Source organism: Anguilla anguilla, chromosome 3, assembly GCF_013347855.1.
Source record: "Anguilla anguilla isolate fAngAng1 chromosome 3, fAngAng1.pri, whole genome shotgun sequence".
Classification (NCBI taxonomy): Eukaryota; Metazoa; Chordata; class Actinopteri; order Anguilliformes; family Anguillidae; genus Anguilla; species Anguilla anguilla.
Window position 1 is genome coordinate 2389802 of NC_049203.1, and position 22071 is coordinate 2411872.

Sequence of the window (22071 nt, forward strand, 5' to 3'; positions counted from 1 at the left end):
TCCTGATTTATCTTTTTTCTTTTCCCCCCTCTCTCTCTCTCTCTCTGCGACATAAGATCATCAGTACAGCTTGTTTATTTATAAAATACATCTGAAACAAAAGAGGACAGGGAAGATATACAAAGGGAGAAAGAGCCACGAGATGAAAAAGGTTGAAAAAGCATAAAAAGCCATGAAATATACACAGAAGATGGAGGGGGAGTGGGAGGCGGTCCTTTGTGTGTGTAATCTTGAGACGGTTTTTCCGTTCGCTGCCTGTCTTGTCTCCGTTGGACTGATTGCGTTGGAAAACCCCCAGAAACCCCCTAGTTTACAATCCATTTAAGGCTCGGCTCCACCCCGTCCATAACCGGAGAGCGTTTCTGAACGCCAGGCAGCTGCTGCCTGTTTAGGGAGAGAGCGGACAGACCAGCTGCGGCTCGACGTTCCAGCGACACGACACGCGACGGCCTCCGACAGTCCCAGCATGCATCAGGCTGTCTACTGATTCAGGGCCCCACGATGCATTGCTCCATGAATGGAAACAGCCCTGGCCTGTGAGTCGTGACCCAGTGCCTGCCAGACTTAGAGCTCTCAAAGCACCTGTTTAAACAGTGATGTCATGGCAGAATAACAACCACCGTGAGCTATGGGTAACGCAACATTTACTTCTGACGTCTTTTTTTAGGTAGAACTACTTGAAATATGATACATTCCTTTTATTTGCTGACCAAGTGAAAAGCTTGAAGCATATTTTAGCGTCTACCGAGTTTTATTTACCCCCGTGTGCTGGGATACCACTGCTGAACAGTGTGTGTGTGTGTGTGTGTGCGTGTTTGTCCGTGTGCATGAGTTTGTGTGTGTTTGTGTATGTAGAGAGATGTGTATTTGTGTATGTTAAGCACAGTGTTTGTGTGTGTGTGTGTGCATCTGTGTATGTAGAGGACTGTGTGTGTGTGTGTGTGTGTGTGTATCTGGGTATGTGTGTGTGCATGAATGTGTAAATAGACGAGAGAAAGGGAGAGGCAGATTAACTAGGCTGCACCAGGAGAAGTCGCTGTCCACTCAGTCTCAGGTGCTGAAACAGCAGTTCCTGTCATCTCTCTTTAGAACAGCCTAAATGATGCTGACCTCAGGTCTGCACACATTAGAATGGTACCCTTCCTGCATCAGCCAGACCAGTTCTCTTAGGCCTCATATTGTCATATGACCCATAATAAGGGCAAACAAAATGTTTTATTTCATTTAAATTGCATCTTACCTGTAAACCAACCATTACTCTCAACCTATTTTGGTTTGCAGTCTGTAATTATCAATCATGATTACATTACATTACATTACAGGCATTTGGCAGACGCTCTTATCCAGAGCGACGTACAACAAAGTGTATAACCATAACCAGGAACAAGTATGACGAAACCCCTAGAGAGAAGTACCGGTCCAAGTACAGGGAACAACCGCATAGTTCAACCTGGACCCTGGTGGTTAAACTGATTAACACTAACAACGAGAACGGCAACAACGCAATCTATGGAAAAATAAAAATAAATAAAAATACAAGTAGTCGTTAAGACTGGCGCATCAACTAAGTCACCTATTAAACAGCTGCCTAGTTACAACCCTAAGTTTAGTCATTTACAGGGGGGGAAGGGATGGGGAGAGGTGCAGCCTGAAGAGGTGGGTCTTCAGTCGTCGTTTGAAATGGGTCACAGTCTCAGCTGTTCTGACCTCCACAGGGAGGTCATTCCACCATCGTGGGGCCAGAACAGAGAGGAGACGTGTTCTGGAAGTGCAGGTGCGAAGAGGGGGAGGTGCTAGGCGTCCTGAGGTAGCAGAACGGAGGGATCTGGCTGGCATGTAGGGTTTGAATATCTTTTGAAGGTATGCTGGGGCTGATCCCTTGACTGCCTGGTATGCTAGAACCAATGTTTTGAATTTGATGCGAGCTATAACAGGCAGCCAGTGGAGGGTAGTGAGCAGGGGAGTTACGTGGGAGTGTCTGGGGAGGTTGAAGACCAGACGAGCCGCAGCATTCTGAATGAGCTGCAGGGGTCTGGTGGCAGATGCCGGTAGTCCAGCCAGAAGAGAGTTGCAGTAGTCCAGGCGGGATAGAACCATTGCTTGGACCAGGAGCTGGGTTGAGTAGGTGGTGAGAAAGGGGCGGATTCTGCGGATGTTGTATAGATAGTATGATATTACTGAGCTGAATTTCCACAAAATGAACAACACCCAAGTTAGTGCACTACATAGGAACTCTGACCCTTCAGCCAAAAGACTTTTAAAAGACTCTGTCCCTTTAAGAGGAGGAGCCTGAAGCCTTTTAAAAGACTCTGTCCGTTTAAGAGGAGGAGCCTGAAGCCTTTTAAAAGACTCTGTCCCTTTAAGAGGAGGAGCCTGAAGGGTCTGTGAGAATTCTTCCAATGGGCTCTGTGACGGTAGCCTGACAGGCACCACTTATGCTAAACTGGCACCAAATAAAGTTTAACAGGATCTCCTGGATCTGAGTGAAGAATCCAGAGGAGATGTTTCCAAACCCATACGGGCTTCCGAAGGGTTCCTGCAGCGGTGAACTTTGAACTTTGTGGACTACAGTGAGGGGTGCTGGGAGATAAGCCTGGTTGTGACGGTTTACCAGCCCCCCCCCCCCCCCCCCCCCGGAGAAAATCAGCGTCTCTGAAACTGGGGGGGGGGGGGAGGGGGGCCTTAAGCAAATCCCTCCCTTTGAAGAACAGAAAAAAGAACACACACTAGGCTTTTAAACTGCTCCCCAAGATTCCCTGTTTCGGCTCAGAAGCCTGACGAGAGCGGTCGCATATCAACGCTCGGCTGAAACGCCGATCGCTGGGGCCACACTTCCGTTACTGTAATGGACTTTATCACAGGTCTGTAAACACGAATTAAAGCTACATACCACATAAGCCCCGAGGTCCTCAGGTTATGCCCTCTGGGAGACACAAAAAAAAGACTTTGAGGGAAGACGGTGGGTCTCTCTCTGGTAAAGCCATTACCAGGGAATGATCACGGGCTGATTTGTGGGCATCTGGCAAAGGTTAAACAACCCTACACCCCTGCCCTGACTCAGGGGGATCAGCAGATACAGAGCGGGGGGGGGAGGGTTGAGAATGGTGAGCTCCAATCAGAGCGAAGGAAGGGGATGAGGTTAGGAACAGAGCTCCATTCAGAGCGAAGGAAGGGGATGAGGTTAGGAACAGAGCTCCAATCAGAGTGAAGGAAGGGGATGAGCTTAGGAACAGAGCTCCAATCAGAGTGAAGGAAGGGGATGAGGTTAGGAACAGAGCACCAATCAGAGGGAAACAAGGAGAGGAGGTATAGAACAGAGCACCAATCAGAGAGAAGACAGGGATAATGCACCTCCGTTTCTCCGTTATGTCCCCGAGAGCGAGTGCATAATTATTGCTATATAATATTGCATAATAACATTTATGAGTTCCTGTCTTACTACTTGGACTAATTAGCTGTACAGCCAGCGTTACGCGCCAAACCCCACATGAGTGAGCGAGGCGGAGTCTTTATCGCCCCCGCACAAACAACCGTGTGGGACTACACAGGTAATCACCTGATCCAATTACCTTAATCGACCCAAACTGGCATCACGCTGTCTGAGACAAGTGTTAATGAGGGTTCAGGGAGGGGGTGGGTAGGGGGGTGGCTGGAGCAGGCCTGCCAGACTCATTAGTATTAATGAGGCACGGAAAAACACCTGTGGGGGTGCGGGGGGGGGGGGGGGGGTGTTACTCTGAAGACAGAAACTCACACTGGTGTCTCTTTTATTAGTGTGTATAAAAAGCCCTGATAACACTACGGCTGCACCTGAACAAACACCAGAGGCCTTTTCACAATGGCAGAGTTCAAAAGCCAATGAGGACGAGTTTAGGAAGGGACCGGAGGGACTGGTGGTGGAGGATGGGGGGCGAGGGGAGGGGGGGGGCAGGATTGGTGTAGGGGGTTTGAGGATTTTCTTGGAGAAAAGGACCTTCTGAAGCGACATCTCAGGTCATGTGGCTCATGAAGTGAGGGACCTGGTGGGGATCTGCTCCTCATACTGGAAATCGGAACGCCGGGACAGGACGGCCGAGAATATTCGGGAACACGATGCATTTCCGTATTTCTGCAGATGAGCCCGGGGCTCTGGGGTCCCACACAGGCCAGGAGGGGAAAGAGCTCGGGGAAGATGGGAAATACCGGGGGCACATCTGGATCCAATGCCAGCCAGACTTTCAGAGAGTCTGTTCTCCCCCCCACCTCCTCCCCCCGCCCCCCCAGGACAGTTCTTTTCACTGCCTGTGTCTAAGCTGAAAATACATGTCATCCTGCCATCAGAAAGGAATCCCTTTAATGGCTGACATGTTCTGCAGCCTTAACGCATGCCAGAGCCAATCACAGGCCACAGATCACCGCAGTGTCCAGCTGCTCTTCTTCTTCTTCTTCTTCTTCTTCTTCGGGATGTGTCATACGCCAAAACCCCCTCAGTTCTGAGGTAATGCGTCAGGAGCCATTCATGGTCGTATAAAAAGACTCTCGCTTCTGGCCTGACTCTCTCGAGTCCATTTCTGCCTCTGATCAAGCCCAACTCAGAGCACTTCTGGTTCTTATCCAGCCCTGTCCCACATCAGAAATCCCCCCCCCCCCCCCCCACCCCCCTCCTCCTCAGAGGATGGTTCTGATGATCGGGGTATTGGACACGTTAAACCGGGTCCATGTGGTACGCCCCTGTGGCCTGGTTCTCCTCGCTCAAGTTTCCCGGCCCAGGACGTCCAGAGCAGCGTCCAGGTCCGAAAAACCCGCCTCGGAGATAAAGACGCTCCCCCTCGCCCAACCAACTGCACGCAACTGGGCCTGCAGTGACCTTCGACCTCTGACCTTCAGCCCTCTCTGCTGCTGGCCTGTGCAAAGCTCTGGTATTCTATAGTCGACGGCAACCACCTCAACTCCCCCGGCCCGCAATCGCACCCTCCCAAATGCAGAACTGGCCACCATGGCATAAACACCCTATGCAGCCTCTTAGGGTCAAAACCATCCCTGGGTCACACAATTCAAGTTTGGGCACTTTGGGGCCACACCAACATTCTGGTGCAGGGCTACAAAAACCCTCAGGCCTGTTCTGCTCAAATACCTACAGTATAAATGTACTGGGCTGAACATACACAAACCTGCGCTCATCCCCACCCTGTTTACACTATCCTTTTCATATACATATCTGATTTCTTGATAAATCTGAGATGTGTCACGCTTGAAAATTGTGGTTTAAACACAAGAAAATGAAATATGGATCGGATTTGCCCCCCTAAAATCCAATTTGAATCACATCTGGATTGGATACTGGTGCATGGGTCCTCCTCCCGTCATTCAAAAAAAAAAAAAAAAAATTCCACTAACAAACAACATTCCGTAATACGCGCGGGAGTCACGCGACGCTCCGCTGTAAAACCGGTCAGTCGGTCGAATGGAACACAAGGAAGGAGAAATGCGATCTCAGTTTAAACGCACCGCGAGCGTACGGGGCAGCGGGTAAAAAAAAAAAAATCAAGCATTTATAAAAGACAGCTACGGATCAGACGGACACGCAGAAATCTGATCAATCAACCACATCGGACGCGAGTGCAAACAAGGACAGAATCGTCTTCGACAGCTGCGATGCATCCAGTTCGTCAGCCTCGCGCTGAACTTTTTTCCTCCTTTGCACACGCTTGCATACTCTGGGCATGTTACCAAGGCAACGGGGGGGGGGGGGGACCCGTGACAGCGGGACGAATACGAGCGTGCGCTGGTGGTGTTTACACAGCACAGACGCTGTCAAACTCAGTCCTCCGACGTTTCGGATTTTAAGAAATAAAAAAAATTGCGCGGAACCCAAAGTCTACCGGGTGACTATGATTAATGGCGGTGGGGAGTGATGGAGAAGCGTGAGAAATTGCGACCGAAGCTGGCGCCGCTTTCGAAGCTGTCATTCCGCCGCGATGATTTTGGACCCATGTGAATCGACCGGCTCGTGCATAACGGCACTTGCCTCCTCGCGCCAGTTAGCTTCACCGTCAGACCTGTGCACTTGAATATAGCCTTTGTAATCGTTTTTTTTTTTTTTGGGGGGGGGATCTTCAAAAGGAGAAGTTAGACACATTTCCAAATCCTGCTCGAGCGGCCACATCTGCAGCGTGCTCTCCTCTCTCTCCCTCTTCACCTCTTCCTCTCAACTTTCACCTCTCCTCTCTCTCCCTCTTCACCTCTCTCTGCTCTCACCTCTGGTGTCTGAAAGAAGATCAGTGCATCTTCATGGCAAAGCACTACCCCCTTCCTCAGACAGCAAGTCAGAGCTGTGTGATATCTATGGTCTTTGTACAGCATTAGCTAATATGTTAAATACCACATTTATATACTTTTTGTAAATAAAGGTGAACCTGTTATAGAGATTGAGAGAGAGAGAGAAGCAAGATATCAGACACACACACGCATGCATTCGCGCACACGCACAAAAATGTGCGCGTGCACACATATGCACCCGCACATGAACACACACACACACACACACAGAGGGGCCTCTGGGACAGGGCGCAGTGTGAGAGAGGACTATACGGTATATGAGGACAGAGTCCCATCCTGACTCCCCGTCCCGTTTCGGCTGCGGGCTCGTCCCGCCAAGCGCTAGCGTCCCGCTCCAGAACCACGCTCCCGTGTCACAGGGTCTCACGGTTTGGACCGGCATCACACGCCGCTCTGTTTGCTTTTATACGCAGGACACAGGTTGCCAGAGCGGGCTGCCAGCTCATCTGGACTTCAGTTTGAGCAGGACCTCCGGATCCAGCACAAACATTAACCCCCTAATCCCAACACTGCTCCCACTGCTTAGTCCAGGGGTGACCCGGCCCTGTTCCTGGAGATCTACCAAATTGTAGGTTTTCATTTCAACCCTAATTTGGCACACCTGATGCTACCAATTAGCAGCTGAACAAGATATCTAGCTGTTGAGTGAGGCGTGCTTTGTTAGGATTGGACTGAGAACCTTCAGGATGGTAATTTCCAGGAACAGGGTTGGTCCCCACCGACTTGGTTCCGACTGAAAATGTTTGGGGGCCACTGCCTTAGTGTATACTGATGGGGTGAGAACCAATCAGGAGGATGGGAGGGGGGGGATTAACTGCTGTGGACTGAGGAGGTTAAATGAACCAACCAGGAACAGGAAGACAGGTGAGCCAATCAGGTGGGAGATGAGAGGCTGAAGTTCGGCTGTGTAGAAGCATTGGGGTCTGCACTGCTGAAGCAGCTCTGCTTCAGCTCTCCTGCACGGGCAGTGTGGTGGTGTCAGGCATGTGTCTATGATCCACCCGCTATTACCATGGGAACCAGCGGCAGGTCCGGGCCTGCAGGCCCCAGTCTCAGTGAGGTCAGTGTGAGTGAGAGAGAGATCAGTGAGTGAAAGAGATCAGTGTGAGTGAGAGAGAGATCAGTGAGTGAAAGAGATCAGTGTGAGTGAGAGAGAGATCCGTGTGAGTGAGATCAGTGTGAGAAAGAGAGAGAGATCAGTGTGAGAGAGTCAGTGAGATCAGTATGAGCGAGAGAGGTCAGTGTGAGAAAGAGAGAGAGATCAGTGAGTGAGAGAGATCAGTGTGAGTGAGAGTGAGATCAGTGTGAGAGAGTCAGTGAGAACAGTCTGAGTGAGAGAGATCAGTGTGAGAGAGAGAGGTCAGTGTGTGTGAGAGAGATCAGTGTGAGAGTGAAATCAGTGAAAGAGAGATCAGTGAGCGTGTGAGATCAGCGAGAGTGTGAGTCAGAGAGCTCAGCTGTTGATCCACATGGGTGGCTTCTGTCAAACCAGACAAGAGGGTGATTGCATACATACACACACACATGCGCGCACACACACACAGATGCACACTCACGCACACATACACAGACTCACACACAGGAATGGACGAGTGCACAGATTGCTCATCTCAAAAGAACTCCCTCACACAAACAAACACACGCAAACACACACACGCACACCCCCCCCCCCCCCCCCCCCCCCGCCACCGTGATTAAGAGCAGCCATTGCCTGTCAGGAATGACCTGGACACTTCACAGGGACTTACCCAAAATAAGGAACAGTGGGGCACACTGTGCTCAGGGCAAAAGACACTGTTTAATGAACAGAGTGGGACTGACATTTTGACCTCTGCAGCGTCTTCCTCAGAGTCAAAAAACACAAGTGAAGATATAAGCTGCTGTCAGAGGTAAAGTCCAACCCTAATAAAGCCACACACACATTCAACACCTAGAGCTCTCACTGAGTGCCTAATTAGTAGTGTCGGGTGTGCCAAATTTGGGTTGAAATAAAAACATACGGGACGGTAGATCTCCATGGTTGGTTACTGCTGCCCTATAGGGCCAGTTCTGCTCACAGAAGAGTGTTATTCATCACCAGGTAAGTCTCCCAGGTAACCTTTACCACTGTTCACCACTCTTCGGTGGGATCGGTGAATCTGAAAACAGGAATCGCACGTCACAAGAACGGTCCCTCTGCCAAATCAATTCCTGGAAAGTGGACGCAGAACGACTTGGACGGCTATCTGTGAACGGGGCCGCCCGTGAACAACTCTGCTGTAAACACTCTTCAGGCTTGTCTAAACAATCACAGGCTCAGTACGAGTCAGAACTGATTATTAGCTTCTGTAGTATACTTTGTGGGTTCCATATGGGGGAAGGAGACATTTCTTAATAATGAACAAAAAAACTTCTTGCAGGGCCTTGCTCGAGGCCAGATGAAGAATATGTGACTAAAGAACCAATCACTAATGATGAAATCCCAGAGTACTCTGACTCAATAAAAAAAAACTGTTTTCAGAACACAATGAACAGCCAACTCTCTAGTAATCAGTAAATAAATCTGTCTAAAAGTGTCGTACGTTTCATATCCAGCAGGGGGCGCCATATAATAGTTGAAAAGGGGACCTGTAACGGTGAACATGCCTCTGACGTCATAATAAACGCAGTATGCTGGTACCGCACTGTAATAAGTGGAAACAAACCGATTTCTCTTTAAATAAACACTGTGTGATGATATCGCGTTGCAGCTATTATTAAATTACTCAGTTTATGAGCAATGTTTGAAACGGTATCAGGTAAGATCTGCGAGCAGGACACAGGCCGTGTTTTTCACATCTGGTCGAGGCTCTCAAATGGCAGCACACCAGCAGATCGTAAATAAAAGGGGACCACTGCGAAATGAGAAAGCTACTTTGAGAATAGTACACTGACTGGGCACATAGACCGAGCGAACCATCTCAGATTAATATACTGAAATATTACTTATTAGGACATAAATATTTGATCAAGATATTTAATAGGAAAATTATTACAAATTCATTTTACATTAAAATGATACAAATGATAGCCCTTTTCTCAGATATTGCAACATACATTTTCAAATGAGCTTGAATATTTCAATAAATTCAAGTCATTTGTATGGCATTTGTTTGTGGGTGTGTGTGTGTGTGCATGTGCTGTATGTGTGTGTGTGTGTGTGTGTGTGTGGGGGGGGGGGGTTAACTGTAATTCACTTAATGAATTGAAAAACCTGACAGAATATTACAGGCACTTTTCAATTCACTTTTTGAACGGACAGAATTGAAATGAAACTGACGTGAACCTTGACACACAGACACAGAGAGGACAGGTAATTCAGGAACACAGGACAGAAGGGTACAAGGGTGAAGCCAGAGGAGACAGGTGCTCCAATGAGAACACCTGAGATCACCTGGAACAGGTGAGGAGGACTCAAAGCAAACAGTGTGTTCCGCACAGACACCCAGACGGGGGGGGGGGGGGGGGGGGAAGGGGGTTGAGCAGAAGGACAGGCTGGTAAGGGAGGTGGAAAGAGAAGGAGAAATTTAGCCAAAAAAAAAAAGGGGAGCCAAATTTACCGGGTACCCGTCCCGTCCTGGAGCGCCCTGTTCAGATTAGAGAGAGCAGAGCACACAACACGGCAAGGTTAGGGCAACGTTAGGACAATGTTAGGATAAGGTTAGGAGCAACGTTAATGCAACACAGATCACAGGACCACGACTGCATCCCAGCAGGACCTTGTTTCTCAATGTTTCATCAAGCCACAAGACAACCACGTGTACTTACTTTTTCAAATTAATTTATGTCTTTTTGAGATAAAATTGGCAATTTCTAAAGATGAGAGCTGTAGGGTCTGACGATGGCATGTCTGTTCCGTGCGCACATTCATTTAAAGCTCACACCTGATTGGCAGCCCACTATAAGGTCACACTTGCTGATTGGTTAAAATGTAAATTCCACAGAACATGCATAGGAAACATGGTCCCCAAATGACCAATAGCCAATAGTCCTCCTGTAGTATGCAGTATAAGAACTTTCAGATTCAGAATAAAAATTTTAAAATCTCAACTGAATAAAATGGGCATAAGACCATAGCGTGCATTTTCTTTGGTTCTTCATTATGCATAATATTAGTATTGTAAATGGTGATTTTGATTGTACAGGGTCTTCTACTGTGGCATAGTGGGTTTATACGCAAGATGTGGCTATACATGCTGTGCCACTGCTATCCCAAAAACACAACTTTTTTCCCCTTTATTGGGTCCATGATAACTGAGGGTCTCCAAGAACAGCCACATAAACTCGGGGAATTTACAGGTTCCTGTCGTATTAAACGGGCTCGACACTGTCCCACACAAATTATCCCACATCTGAAGCCCCAGAATGCACTGCTGCCAAAGCCCTAATCTGTCACCCTGCCACAACACTCAGGAGAGAGGCATCTTGGGTAAAACCAATTCAAAAGGAATCTAGGGTGGCATTATGACAAAGTAAGACCAAAAGATGGCTGGTAACAGTGTTTAATAAAATGGCTTTTTTTTACGAGACATTTACCATTTGCATGCTTGGAGCGTCTAAACTCAACAGTATTCCATTTGTTTTCAGACACTTACCCACTTTTAGAAAAATATTCAAGCTCCAGTTGGATGGACAGATTAAATGGCAACTGCATATTAACATAATGAGCCCCCCCCCCCCCCACCAGAACATCCCTAGGAGTCCTTTAACAGAATTTTTGTTGATTCTGCTTGATGTGAGCTGGTTGGACACAGAAACGATACCAACGGACATGGCAGGAGTCCACAGGCAGAACCAATAAAACGTATTTTTGATTATTCATTAAACATAAATAATTACGAATTACAAGACTTTATCCCAGCCCAAAAGACCTTTCCAGGAGCCTGACTGGGGACGGCTCACCCACAGCCCGACTTTACAGTTTTTCCCACCGAACGAAGACTAAACAATTACAGCACGGGAGATGACTCAAAGCTCCCAGGGAAATGGCGGGACGCCTCACCGATAGAAAGGATATCATCATTTTCGCCAAGATGGCCGCCGCGTTTCGACGGGACACACTTAGCGAGAGAGCACAGGGACGCCCTTGTGTTAATGTGTCAAGATTAGACACGGGAGAGTTTTAAAAACAGTCAGTGCTCCCTCTGATAAATTACGTTTGAACGCTATACGTCTGCCAAACATCGTCCGACGGGGATTAGCGCTTTAGCGTTAGCGTTAGCGCCCGCTCGGCCTTACGCGGCGCAGCCATCCGTCATGGTTTGGCGGTAAATGGAATCATCTCCCCGCAGAGGGACATAAATCAGAATTATTACCTTTTCAAAAGCTTCTCCCCACGAGTCTCTCTGGAATACTATAACAAAGAACGGCGGATGTGGTGCTTGTGTGCGGTGTGTGGTATGTGCATGTGTGTGGTGCGTGTGAGTGTGTGTGTGGGCGTGAGTGCGTGCGTGTGGTATGCGTTTGTGCGTGAGTGAATGAGTGTATGTGTGTGTGTGCACGCATATGGTATGTTGGCGTTTGAGTGCATGTGTGTGTGCACGTGTGGTGTGTGTGTGCATGTGTGAGTGGTGAGTGTGTGTGTCCGTGAGTGAATGAGTGTGTGTGTGGAGTGTGCAGGTGATTGTATGTCTGCGTGAGTGAATGAGTGTGTATGTGTGTGTGTGCACGTGTGTATGTGTGTGTGTGTGAGTGGGTGGGGGGGAGGCTTCTGAGAGTGTCGCCGGAGGCAAATTCTCCTCACTTTTACAATGTCTATATTTAAACTGTTATGGAGAAAACAGTAAAACCTAAAATATGTGCTATTGTAATATAATATTTTAGAGCTTACTAGTTTTGTGCACAGCAGTTAGCAGTTAGCCACTGGGTTCCCATTAACTCACCTGCTGAAGGAGTTCCCCCACAGTTGAACCATAACCAGTTCAAACCGGACCGGACTGGTTTACACTGGGATGGTCAGACTTGCACTCACACACTATAAACTACTGTGATTCTGGAGGTACTTACTGGAGATCCTAGGAGACAAAAAAGAAAAAAAAAACCCACAATCAATTGCTGGCAAGGACCTTTAGTCTTCATTACATTTTAACTTGCATCACATTCACTGAACATATTCTATTTGGAGAAAAAAAATTGCTTCACATTGTCCTAGAAAACCCTTCCCAGACATGTTTTACCAGAGTAGTTGCACTAAATGTTTGGTTATGGATATATAGCCTAGTCTAATCGAGTTTTCACAGAACAGAAAGTGTATACTTTTGAGTGGTGAATTGTTGATAAATATATTGTGCGACATGAAACTTTACAGACACTACAATCCCCGTGAGCATTTTAACAAATAGAGGCAAATCCGCTTTGTTTTGTAAATTTTGGTTTAAACAGACGGCGACACGCGCTGGCTCGGTTCCAGGGATTTAGGCAATGTTGGTACAACAGAAAGGAAAAATAAAACAACGGTTTCTGCGTTCTGCCAATCAAGTAGAACACGAATGGCCAATCGGTATATACTTTTCCACCGGGAAGATTCTGAATACCATTCCTTAAGATCACCGGAGCACAAGCCGAATCCCAGGACATTCAGTCTTTTGTGCCGCGTTACCGTAATCAAGAGAAATGCGCGATGTTAAAGAGAGAAGCGGATCTCCTTATTACGCGTCTCTCTTTGTGACCCGCCAGGCTCGCGAACATGCTCGCGCGCGGACAAACACCAGTAACCGAAAGAAACGCGTCTAATCGACCTAATCCCTCCGAACGGTTCGGCTAATTAAGGCACCATTCGTCTCTGCGTTTTCACCAGCGCGGTCTGAGCGCTGACAACGCGATAAAAAAGGGGGACTTTTATCGTCCGCTGTAATCAGAGGAGAGAGAGCTTCAGGCACAATTATCCCCTCAGGACAATCCAGCCTGACAGCCGCAACGACGTGGCGTACGTCCAGGAAAAACTCCGGCAAAACGGCACTCCGATAAAAAACAATAACGACCTACTGTCCCGTCGGCAAGACCCATAAATCCGATGCGCCCGGCCTCATTGGAAACAGAAAGCAATAAAGATCAATCGTTTTCTGCGTATAACACCAGGAGGGAAAAATAAAGAAAATAGAGATGAGGACTGGCAGTAAGTCCGCGACACTTGTTTACCAGCTGTGGAGAGATCGTTGTTGAGGTATACACACATGATGAACTGCATGAACCGCAGCAGTTTTACTAGGAGCCTTGGGCTGAGGGTGCAGGGTAGAGCAATGTGGCGTAGCACAGCTTAAGTTCTGAGGTAGCAGTTAATTTTTTGATATGTGCAAAGGAAGGGCTCAGCTAAGCTGTTATCTCACAGTTCTCTTGCACTGCTAGGCTCTTAAAGAGGATGACATCATCGATGCACCAGAGGTGCGTGTGCTCTAATGTGTCCCAGAGTTCCAGAGGTACAGCCAATGGGAAACCTCCTGCCCCAGAGTTCCAGAGGTACAGCCAATGGGAAATCTGCCCCAGTGTTCCAGAGTCTGCAAATGGTTTCTGTCAGGCAGAAAACAGGAGGCTCTGCAGTAAAGGAAAAAGTGAGCGATGCAACTCCGCTGATCTCCTGAGGGAGCGGAGCTGGACTCTTTCGTCTGCTGTACCCCAAGACCCCGAGACCCCAAAGCCTGACCCCTGGGACAGCTGCACAGGTGCAGGGGGTGTCTTTTCTTTTCGGCTTTTTTCTCCCTCTCTCTCTCTCTGGATTCTGGAACGGCCCATCGCGTTGGCCAGTTGCGCTCATTTCCGTGACCACTGACCTATCGGTTTGGGACGAAGAGCAGAGGAGCGCAGGCTCTCCTCCCGGAACACGCGATGTCAGGCCGCTGCTTCTTTTCACGCCGCCATCATCAGACGCGAGTCAGAGGAAGACGCTTCGTGAGCAGCTTGAGAAGGCAGACTGCATGCACCTGGTTGACCAGCAGGGGTCGCCAGTGAGCAGCCTGACAGGACCCTTGGAATGGTCCAGAATTCTAAGTCAGTGTTCTAGAACTCCACTGCTTTCAGTCACCAGTAGCGATTGTGACATCAGCATTAGAAACCTCAGTCTGTGGCGGCTGTGTGGTAATGTGGTGTACTGACTGTGCAGCTCAGCTGGCAGACTGCAGGGCAGTAAGGAGCTGTGGATGGCCAGACAGCCGTGCCAGCTTAAGCACGCTCCAAAATTTACGCACTATAACTGAACCAATGAGCCGCGAACGCGAGTCTGAGTGGGCCAATCCGGATTCGAGCAGACGAGAAGCTGTAAGACTCACGGTGGCCGTTAAATATCCCACAAGCACATGTTGCAAAGGGTACAGCGTTCCTCGATTGCCCTGGCTAAATTCCCAACCAGGCTCCCTCTCACTCAACCTGCCACCTAATCATCCCCCAGCTTAATGGGCTAATGCCGTTCCCTCCCTCTCCACCTCAGCTGAGCGTTTTGGCGGGAAAAAAAATGGTGGCCCATGTAGGTGCTCCACATCGGTGGCGATTGGGGACAGTTTCTGTCTCTTCACTGTACAGTGCTTTGAGTGTGAGAAAAGGGGTATATAAATGTCAGGTCATTGTTATATTATTATTTTTAAATTGCACGGTGGCTCTGCGTCTGTTTGCATCGACACACGTAGAATTGTTCATGCTTCTCTCTGCAGCATTAGCCTCACACACCGAGACGACTACTCCAGAGATGGTCGCTGTTTGTGAGTTTGCGCTTGCGAGGTGACCTGGAGAAACAGAACGCAGAGCAAGCAGCAGAGAGAGAGAGAGAGCGCTGATGAGCCTCAGCAACCTCTGTCCTCTTTTTCATCTCCCTGGTTTTTTAGGCCATCCACATCAAACGGGAAAAATCTGAAAATTTTTTTTTTTTAAATGACGCAACAGCAGGGCTGCTGCATCTTCACGCAAACCAGCTTGAGTTTACCGGGCGATCGCACGGAAAAAACAACAACAAAGTCTCCCAAATAAAGTGGAACCACGTCGAACCGACTGAATTAAAAAAACAACCCGCTACTTAACCAGAAAAGGGAAACGATTAAAAACATCCAGCGACTTAGCTGGAAAAGGGACAATCCTTCCATTCTAAAGTTCTGTACACCAGCAATATCCAGCAGCCATGTCACCCTGTGGAGCAAAGCATGATGGGATATATCCTCTGGACAAGCTTATTGCTCAAAGTGGCACCGGAGGTCCAGTACTGGGCAGTCTTCTCCTCTGGACCAAGGCCACCACCAATGCTCCAGTACAGTGATGGGGATACTGTGCTGTGGGAGGAGCCGTCGAGATGTAAAACGAGATGTAAAAAAAAAAAAAAAAAAAAAAGACTCTCTGCGGCCATTAAAAACGACTCGGTAATTGAGTCCAGCTGGCTTAATGAATCGCCTGATGTGTGGTGAGTGCTGCGGTGTGTCAGTCGGATGAGTCAGAATCAAAAACGAGCCGAGATTCATTTAAACGTCACCGCTGAAATGAGCTTTCTCCTGGGAAAAAAAAAAAACCCAAAAACAAAAACGCTTTCCCGACGTGAGATGAAAGGTGCTTCGTAAACGGCATCGTAATAATTGTCACCGGTGGGACCGGCTTGGATGCGAGTCTGCTGGGGGGGCACGATGCGAGTCTGCTGGGGGGGCACTGCCAGATCGCTCTTAATTAGAGTTATGCCAGCGCAACGTTAGCCCTAAAATGCAACCGTACGACACCACTCAAAGCGCTTACACAAATCGATGTTGGTCGGTTGTTTTAATACTGTGATTAGTTCAATTTTTCCTTATTAGCTAAAAGTCCCAAAATCCGCATGAACTAAGAAGCAGTGGGGTAGGGGGCGGGGGGGCGATTACTGCAGATATCCCTTTGGTGAAGCCTGTTTCAGGTTTTCAAAACAAAGAGAACCAAGAGAGCTGCATCGGGGTCACGCCGAACGACTGTCTGTACTGGGTTCAGCCGGATCAAAGAAATTCCCCAAAAAGCCACAATAAACCAGTTTTTTTCTCTTTGCGGAGAACAGAATCCACTAAACAGCATGCCTGCGCAATGCGGTGTCGCAATGCGCTCGTTGTACCAAGGCTGCCTTTAATGATATCTAGCGTTCAGAAATGGACTGTGGCTTCGTGGGGTAATTGCCTCTGAATGCACCTTGGGAAGGGGTTTTTGTTTTTCCGAGAAGTTTTTGTTTTTCCGAGAAGTGCTCAGAGGTGACCCACCAGCAGTGAAGAATTTGCGATTTTGCTTGCGGATGGAGCGAGCGTGACTGTGCACTAACTACACACAGACTACGCACTGACTACACACAGACTACGCACTGACTACACACAGGTAACGCACTGACTACACACAGACTACGCACTGACTACACACGCACTTTAACATCTAAGTATGTGCAGCGAATATAAACATTCCTAAAAAAAGATATTCAAAATGGTGAAAAATCACCCTATGTAACTTGGCAAATACCCCCTCCCCCATGTTCCTAATTTGTGTTGTGGAACTGTGGCACTGAAGGGGTTAAAGTGGGGGGGCGTGGGGCAAGCGGGCGGGCGGGGGGGGGGGGGGGGGTGGTTTGTATTCTATTATTGTTGTAAATGAGCGTTTATTCTAATGACTGCTGTAAAATGGGGCAGTAAAGTTAATGCTGGCAGGCTGAAATCTCATTAGAGCAGCACAAAACAGCTGCTTCCCATCCCTCTGCACCCCACTCCTATTGGGGGTGGGGGGGGGAATTACACTAAAACTAATACCCCCCCCTGCCGCTGGATCATTTAAACTTAAGAACATGGCTCACTGGCTCTCCTTCACTCCATGTCTGGGGGAGCTGACTTTTAATGTCTCCTTCGTTTAATGTTTTAATATGTTTTTGAATAGAATTTTTAGTGAAACCTCTTGCCATTTGCAAAGGTAAAAAAAAAGAAAAACAGAACATAAACTAAACACAAAAAAACAACTATTTTATCGGTATATCATATAATTATCAAATACAGTGTAGTTCGTAAGTATTTGGGCAGTAGTTCCTACATGAATCACCCAATAATGCAAATGCCCTCAAATTAAAGCTAAAGACAGTCTGCACTTCAACTTCATATTCATTATTCAGAGATTTACTTGAGAGAGAAAGAGAGAGAGATAGAGAGGGGTGGGTGGGGTAGAGAGGGCGACAGAGAGAGAAGGGGGGGGGGGGGGTTACATCAAAATCAGAGTCCAGAAAAGCGCCCCTTCCTGCTGGTCCTGAGACTCAGTTCACTAACCGGCAGAAACACCACGCAGCCTCAGGAGAGCACCACTCCAACTCAGCCAATCAGAGTCAGCCAAATTATCACGCAGCACAAACAGAACATTACACGTTACGCAACTCAAACAAGAAAACAACAACACAAACGTCAAAGCAAATTATCGTGCCATGTAGCCCTAAAACAAGAACACGATGCGGCAGCCTATCGGACCACAGCGATGAAAAAACACAACCTGCCAACAGACCCTGCCTATCCAGGGAAATGAGCATGTCCTCCCTGCACTCAGACAAACCTGCACGTCCACATTACACTCAACAGAAGACTCAGACAAACCTGCACGTCCATATTACACTCAACAGAGACTCAGACAAACCTGCACGTCCACATTACCCTCAACAGAGGCTCAGACAAACCTGCACGTCCACATTACACTCAACAGAGGCTCAGACAAACCTGCACGTCCACATTACACTCAACAGAGACTCAGACAAACCTGCCCCACCACATTACACTCAGACAAACCTGCACGTCCACATTACACTCAACAGAGACTCAGACAAACCTGCACGTCCCCATTAAATATGTTGCACTGTACGTACAGTACATAAATAAGTTAAAGAACATTTCTGCTCCACATTAAAAATACCAGACCCCTAAGTTGCCAAACCTTCCTGAAACAGAATCTAATTCTCCGGGGAAGAGGACAGCTGCTGTGCAACTCTGGCAGCTCAACAGGTAGCAGCCAGCCACAGCCTGAGAGAAATAATGACCCCTGTGTAAGCTGGACGTATTTATCACTTCAATATGTCGATAAAGCATTTAAAGGTAGCAATACGGCATTTCAGCTGAACTGAATGTGAACTAAACTGAAGGAGAGAGGGAGTGAGAGAAAGAGAGGGAGCGAAAGAAAGAGGTACAGGGAGGGAGAGAGAAGGCGACAGAGAGGCAAAGGAAAAGAGAAGAAAAAAAACTTACCAGGATCGCCTCGCCGTCCCATCCTACCGCGTTTGCCTGGAGGTCCTGTGGAGAGAGAGACAGACAGAGAGGGAGAGGGAGAGAGGGAGAGAGAGAGAGTTAATTTTTATGATTTCTTTTAACCACTTCTTTCATCTGAGGCCGTTGGCTTGGAGATACTACAGCGTGAACAGAGCACGCTTCATGCAAACACTTTAGAGTCGCTCCGCAGGATCAGATACCTCTAAACACACACACACGCTCACACACACGCAATCACACGCACATCTGGAGTGCACCATTTAGGTTAAGTGCCTCGCTCAAGGGTACAACAGCACTGCCCCACCCGGGGAATCAAACCTGCAACCCCCAGGTTGTCAACCCAGTGCACTACACCGCCAGTTCAATGATAGCGCCCAATCAGAAGGAGCAATCCATCAGGAGGCTGTAAGTGACTGCGCAGCTCAGCTGGGAGTCTGCAGAGTGACCGGCCTGTCCAGCATTTTACTGCGCAGCTCAGCTGGGGGTCTGCAGAGTGGCAGGCCTGTCCAGCATTTTACTGCGTAGCTTTGCTGCTGTTGAATAGATGCTCTTACCCAAAGTGACATTGCGTGCATGTGTGTTTCCTGGCGTGAGTGTGAGAGAGTGTGTGTGTGTGTGTGGCACGGTGTGTTGATGACAGACTGTTAAGGGCATTGCGTGCTTGTGGGAGGGTGTGTGGGGTGTGTGTGTGTATGTGTGAGTGAGTGTGTGTGTAAGTGAGCGTGTGTGTGTGTGCGAGTGTTGATGGGATCAGCTGGTATCTCCTGAGGTCAGGACGTTGTGGGGACAGCAGGAGGGGGAATGGGTTTTCCCGTTCGTGAGAGAACTTCTCCGTTCCCCAGGTGCTGGAATGGCCATGGAAGTTTCCGGAATGCTACGGACAGATACTGAGGATGGGCAACTTTTTATACAGGAAACAAAGGAAGCACGCATCTTCACTTGAACCTCTCTCCTCCCTGCATAACCCTAAGCCCTGTTCGCCAAACACATACACACGCGCACACACACACACATACACGCACCCTCGCCCTTCTCCAATCTTATGTTTGTGTTATAAATAACAGGACAGGACACAGCCTGTCACAGGCAAGGTTCCCAATCCACACGCAATGCCCTGTTCATGAGAGCATCTACAATACACTGGGAAACAGGCAGTTCCTCAGAACAGTTCAATATACTGAAATGTTTAAAAGCGCTCATTGTTCCTATATGCGGCTTGATTTTGTCAAGTGTTGCAATATCATGATAAAATATCGCAGTATATTGCAGAAAATGTTCACCCTTTGGAGAGTATGTTTTTTGGAATGTTTAAAAAATTTTTTTTTTTTCAGAATTCTGAGTCAGTGTTCTTGAACTCTGTTGCTTTCAGGCACCAGTAGCGATTGTGACATCAGCATTGGAATGTTGTCAGTGAGGGTCAGTGTGTTAAAGAGCAGGCAGGGCCTGAGGATCAGTGCAGAAGCCAAAAAATAATGGTTCCAGGGTTTATGGAAAGTTGAAGCCTGTGGTAAAATATGCATGAAGTAAAAGATGAACTACGTCCTCAGCTCTGTCACTGACACTGGCATGGTCAGCAGGTCCAGAGCCCCCTACTGGCTGCCAAAAGTAGGACACAGAGGACCGTTCGGCACAAGTCCGCAGAATCACCATGTGGCAAGGAAAGCACGATGCTGATTGGCCAGCAGTGTGATTAATCAGAGGCTGATTGGATGGGGTAACGGGAGTAGATTGGATTGACACTAACAAAGCGCTGGTGGTCCTCTCAGACTCTGAACATGATGTATGTGTTTCTCTACATTTCTGTATGTATCTGTATTCTGCGTTCACTCTTCGCTTCGGTTTGTTGGTTTTCAATAAAGGGACGAAAATAAACACGAAAGCTTAGCACTAAAATAGGCGTGTAATTCGGCAAAGTAACGCGAGCCCAGAGTTTTAGAGAAAAAAAAAAAAGAAAGAAGCCTTACTCCTGCCTTGACTGATTTTGGGCAGCGTAAACCGCAATACCTCATTGGCACCAGCAGGGGGAAGCGGAGAGCACGGGCTGGCCGTCCGGACTTTTATGGAAGTTTTCTGTTGTACCGGACTAAGAGGCTGTCCCCCGTCCAGGCCTGTACACGACCCATTGACAAGACCCACGCGAGGTTAAACGAGGAGAGACGAGCGTGGTGGTGACATCATCGGGCTCTTGACAGAGACGTAAACAGGATTAGGAGAGGAAATTAAAGTGGTTTACACAGCGAACACAGGATAGAGGCTCTAGCGCCAACAGATGCTCTGTGTCTTCACTCAAGTCTATACATCATTACTGTATTCCAACGCAGACCACAGATGCTCAACATGTTACCAGATGGTCGGCGGCACATTTTACAACTTCAATATTGCATATCTGCAGTTGTAAACGCTCAAAGCTTAAGAGTATTTATGAAGCAGCGAGGTTAACTGGAAGCAAGTGGGACAGAAGGACACCCAGAGCTAAATATCTGGTCACAACATAGAATCATATAATATCTGTGTTTGCAGCTTAACATGAGAGAGAGAAAGAGAGAGAAATTGGGAGATAGAACAGAGATTGTGGGAGAGAGATACTGGAAGAGAGCGAAGGAGAAACAGGAGAGAGAGAGAGTGACAGAGAGGACCACACAGTATGATTACTAGGTGCACAGCCCTCTAATGATATTCTGAAGACCCTTGATTTCTCCCTGTTGTGTCTCAATATGAAGTAAATTGAGAAAGTTGCAAATACACCTCTGGCCTCTCTCCCCTTGCACAGAGCCCCCTGATCACAGGGTAGCCTACGCACGCCAGTCCCATAATTCACTTGGCAGATAAGGAACGGAGAAAGGAACAAAGCCACCGCCCGCGGCTAAAGCTGGGTCGGCACGTGAACTCTGGCGTTCAGAAACCCGCGAAGCTCAAACGCAACCTTCCCGACAGGTTAACAAGCCAGCCTGGCAACACTGATTATTCTCTGCTGTCCGTCCCAATTTGGTTCGGTTTTCACGAAGAGGCACATTAGTCTACAGTACCGTACAACAGTGCCAAGCCATGGTCCTGCGAAGGCTCACTAAAATCACTGTTTTATTCAACAGAACAGCGAGATGCCATAGAGACTATTGGAAGACACTGAGTTAATTTTCTTCCCTCCACAGTTATCCACATTCCACGGAAAAATCACTTTCATGCCACAACCGTTCTCTTGCCCCGGGAGAGTAGGCTAAGCTTAAGCAATCGGTAGCTAAACGCACTTCATTCCACTGACATTCGCGTTAGATGTGTCATAATAGTTTTTTGAAATCAAAGCGCATTATAGAAATTACTACCGACAGCAACGGTTACATCACGCGCTGAAATCTGGCATGGGAGTCTGCCTCGCTGCAGGTCGGGACAAAGCGCGTTTTTAAAAAAAAATCAGCTTTAACGGAATTGATATAACCCTCTGTCTGATCCCTAAGTTCCCCCCTATACAAGCCACCGTTAGAAGAAGAATTCTCCCCGTCCTTGTCATGCCCCAAGTCAAATATTGTTCCATCTG

General features: G+C 48.0%; 1 protein-coding gene across 13 annotated transcripts in view; it reads right to left on the reverse strand.

Annotated features, from left to right (window-relative positions):
• The window catches only part of LOC118222576 (collagen alpha-1(XXIII) chain-like), a 152202-nt gene that overhangs the window by 27713 nt on the left and 102418 nt on the right, over window positions 1–22071 (reverse strand). For 10 of the 13 annotated variants that reach the window (XM_035408269.1, XM_035408271.1, XM_035408265.1 and 7 more), the window contains exons 3-5: window positions 18519–18563; window positions 12343–12350; window positions 9897–9923 (exon numbers count right to left, since the gene is read on the reverse strand). In XM_035408269.1, coding sequence (XP_035264160.1) covers window positions 9897–9923; window positions 12343–12350; window positions 18519–18563 — 80 coding nt within the window. The remainder of the gene's footprint in view (window positions 1–9896; window positions 9924–12342; window positions 12351–18518; window positions 18564–22071) is intronic. The other 3 variants (XM_035408274.1, XM_035408270.1, XM_035408266.1) reach the window with 1 other exon arrangement.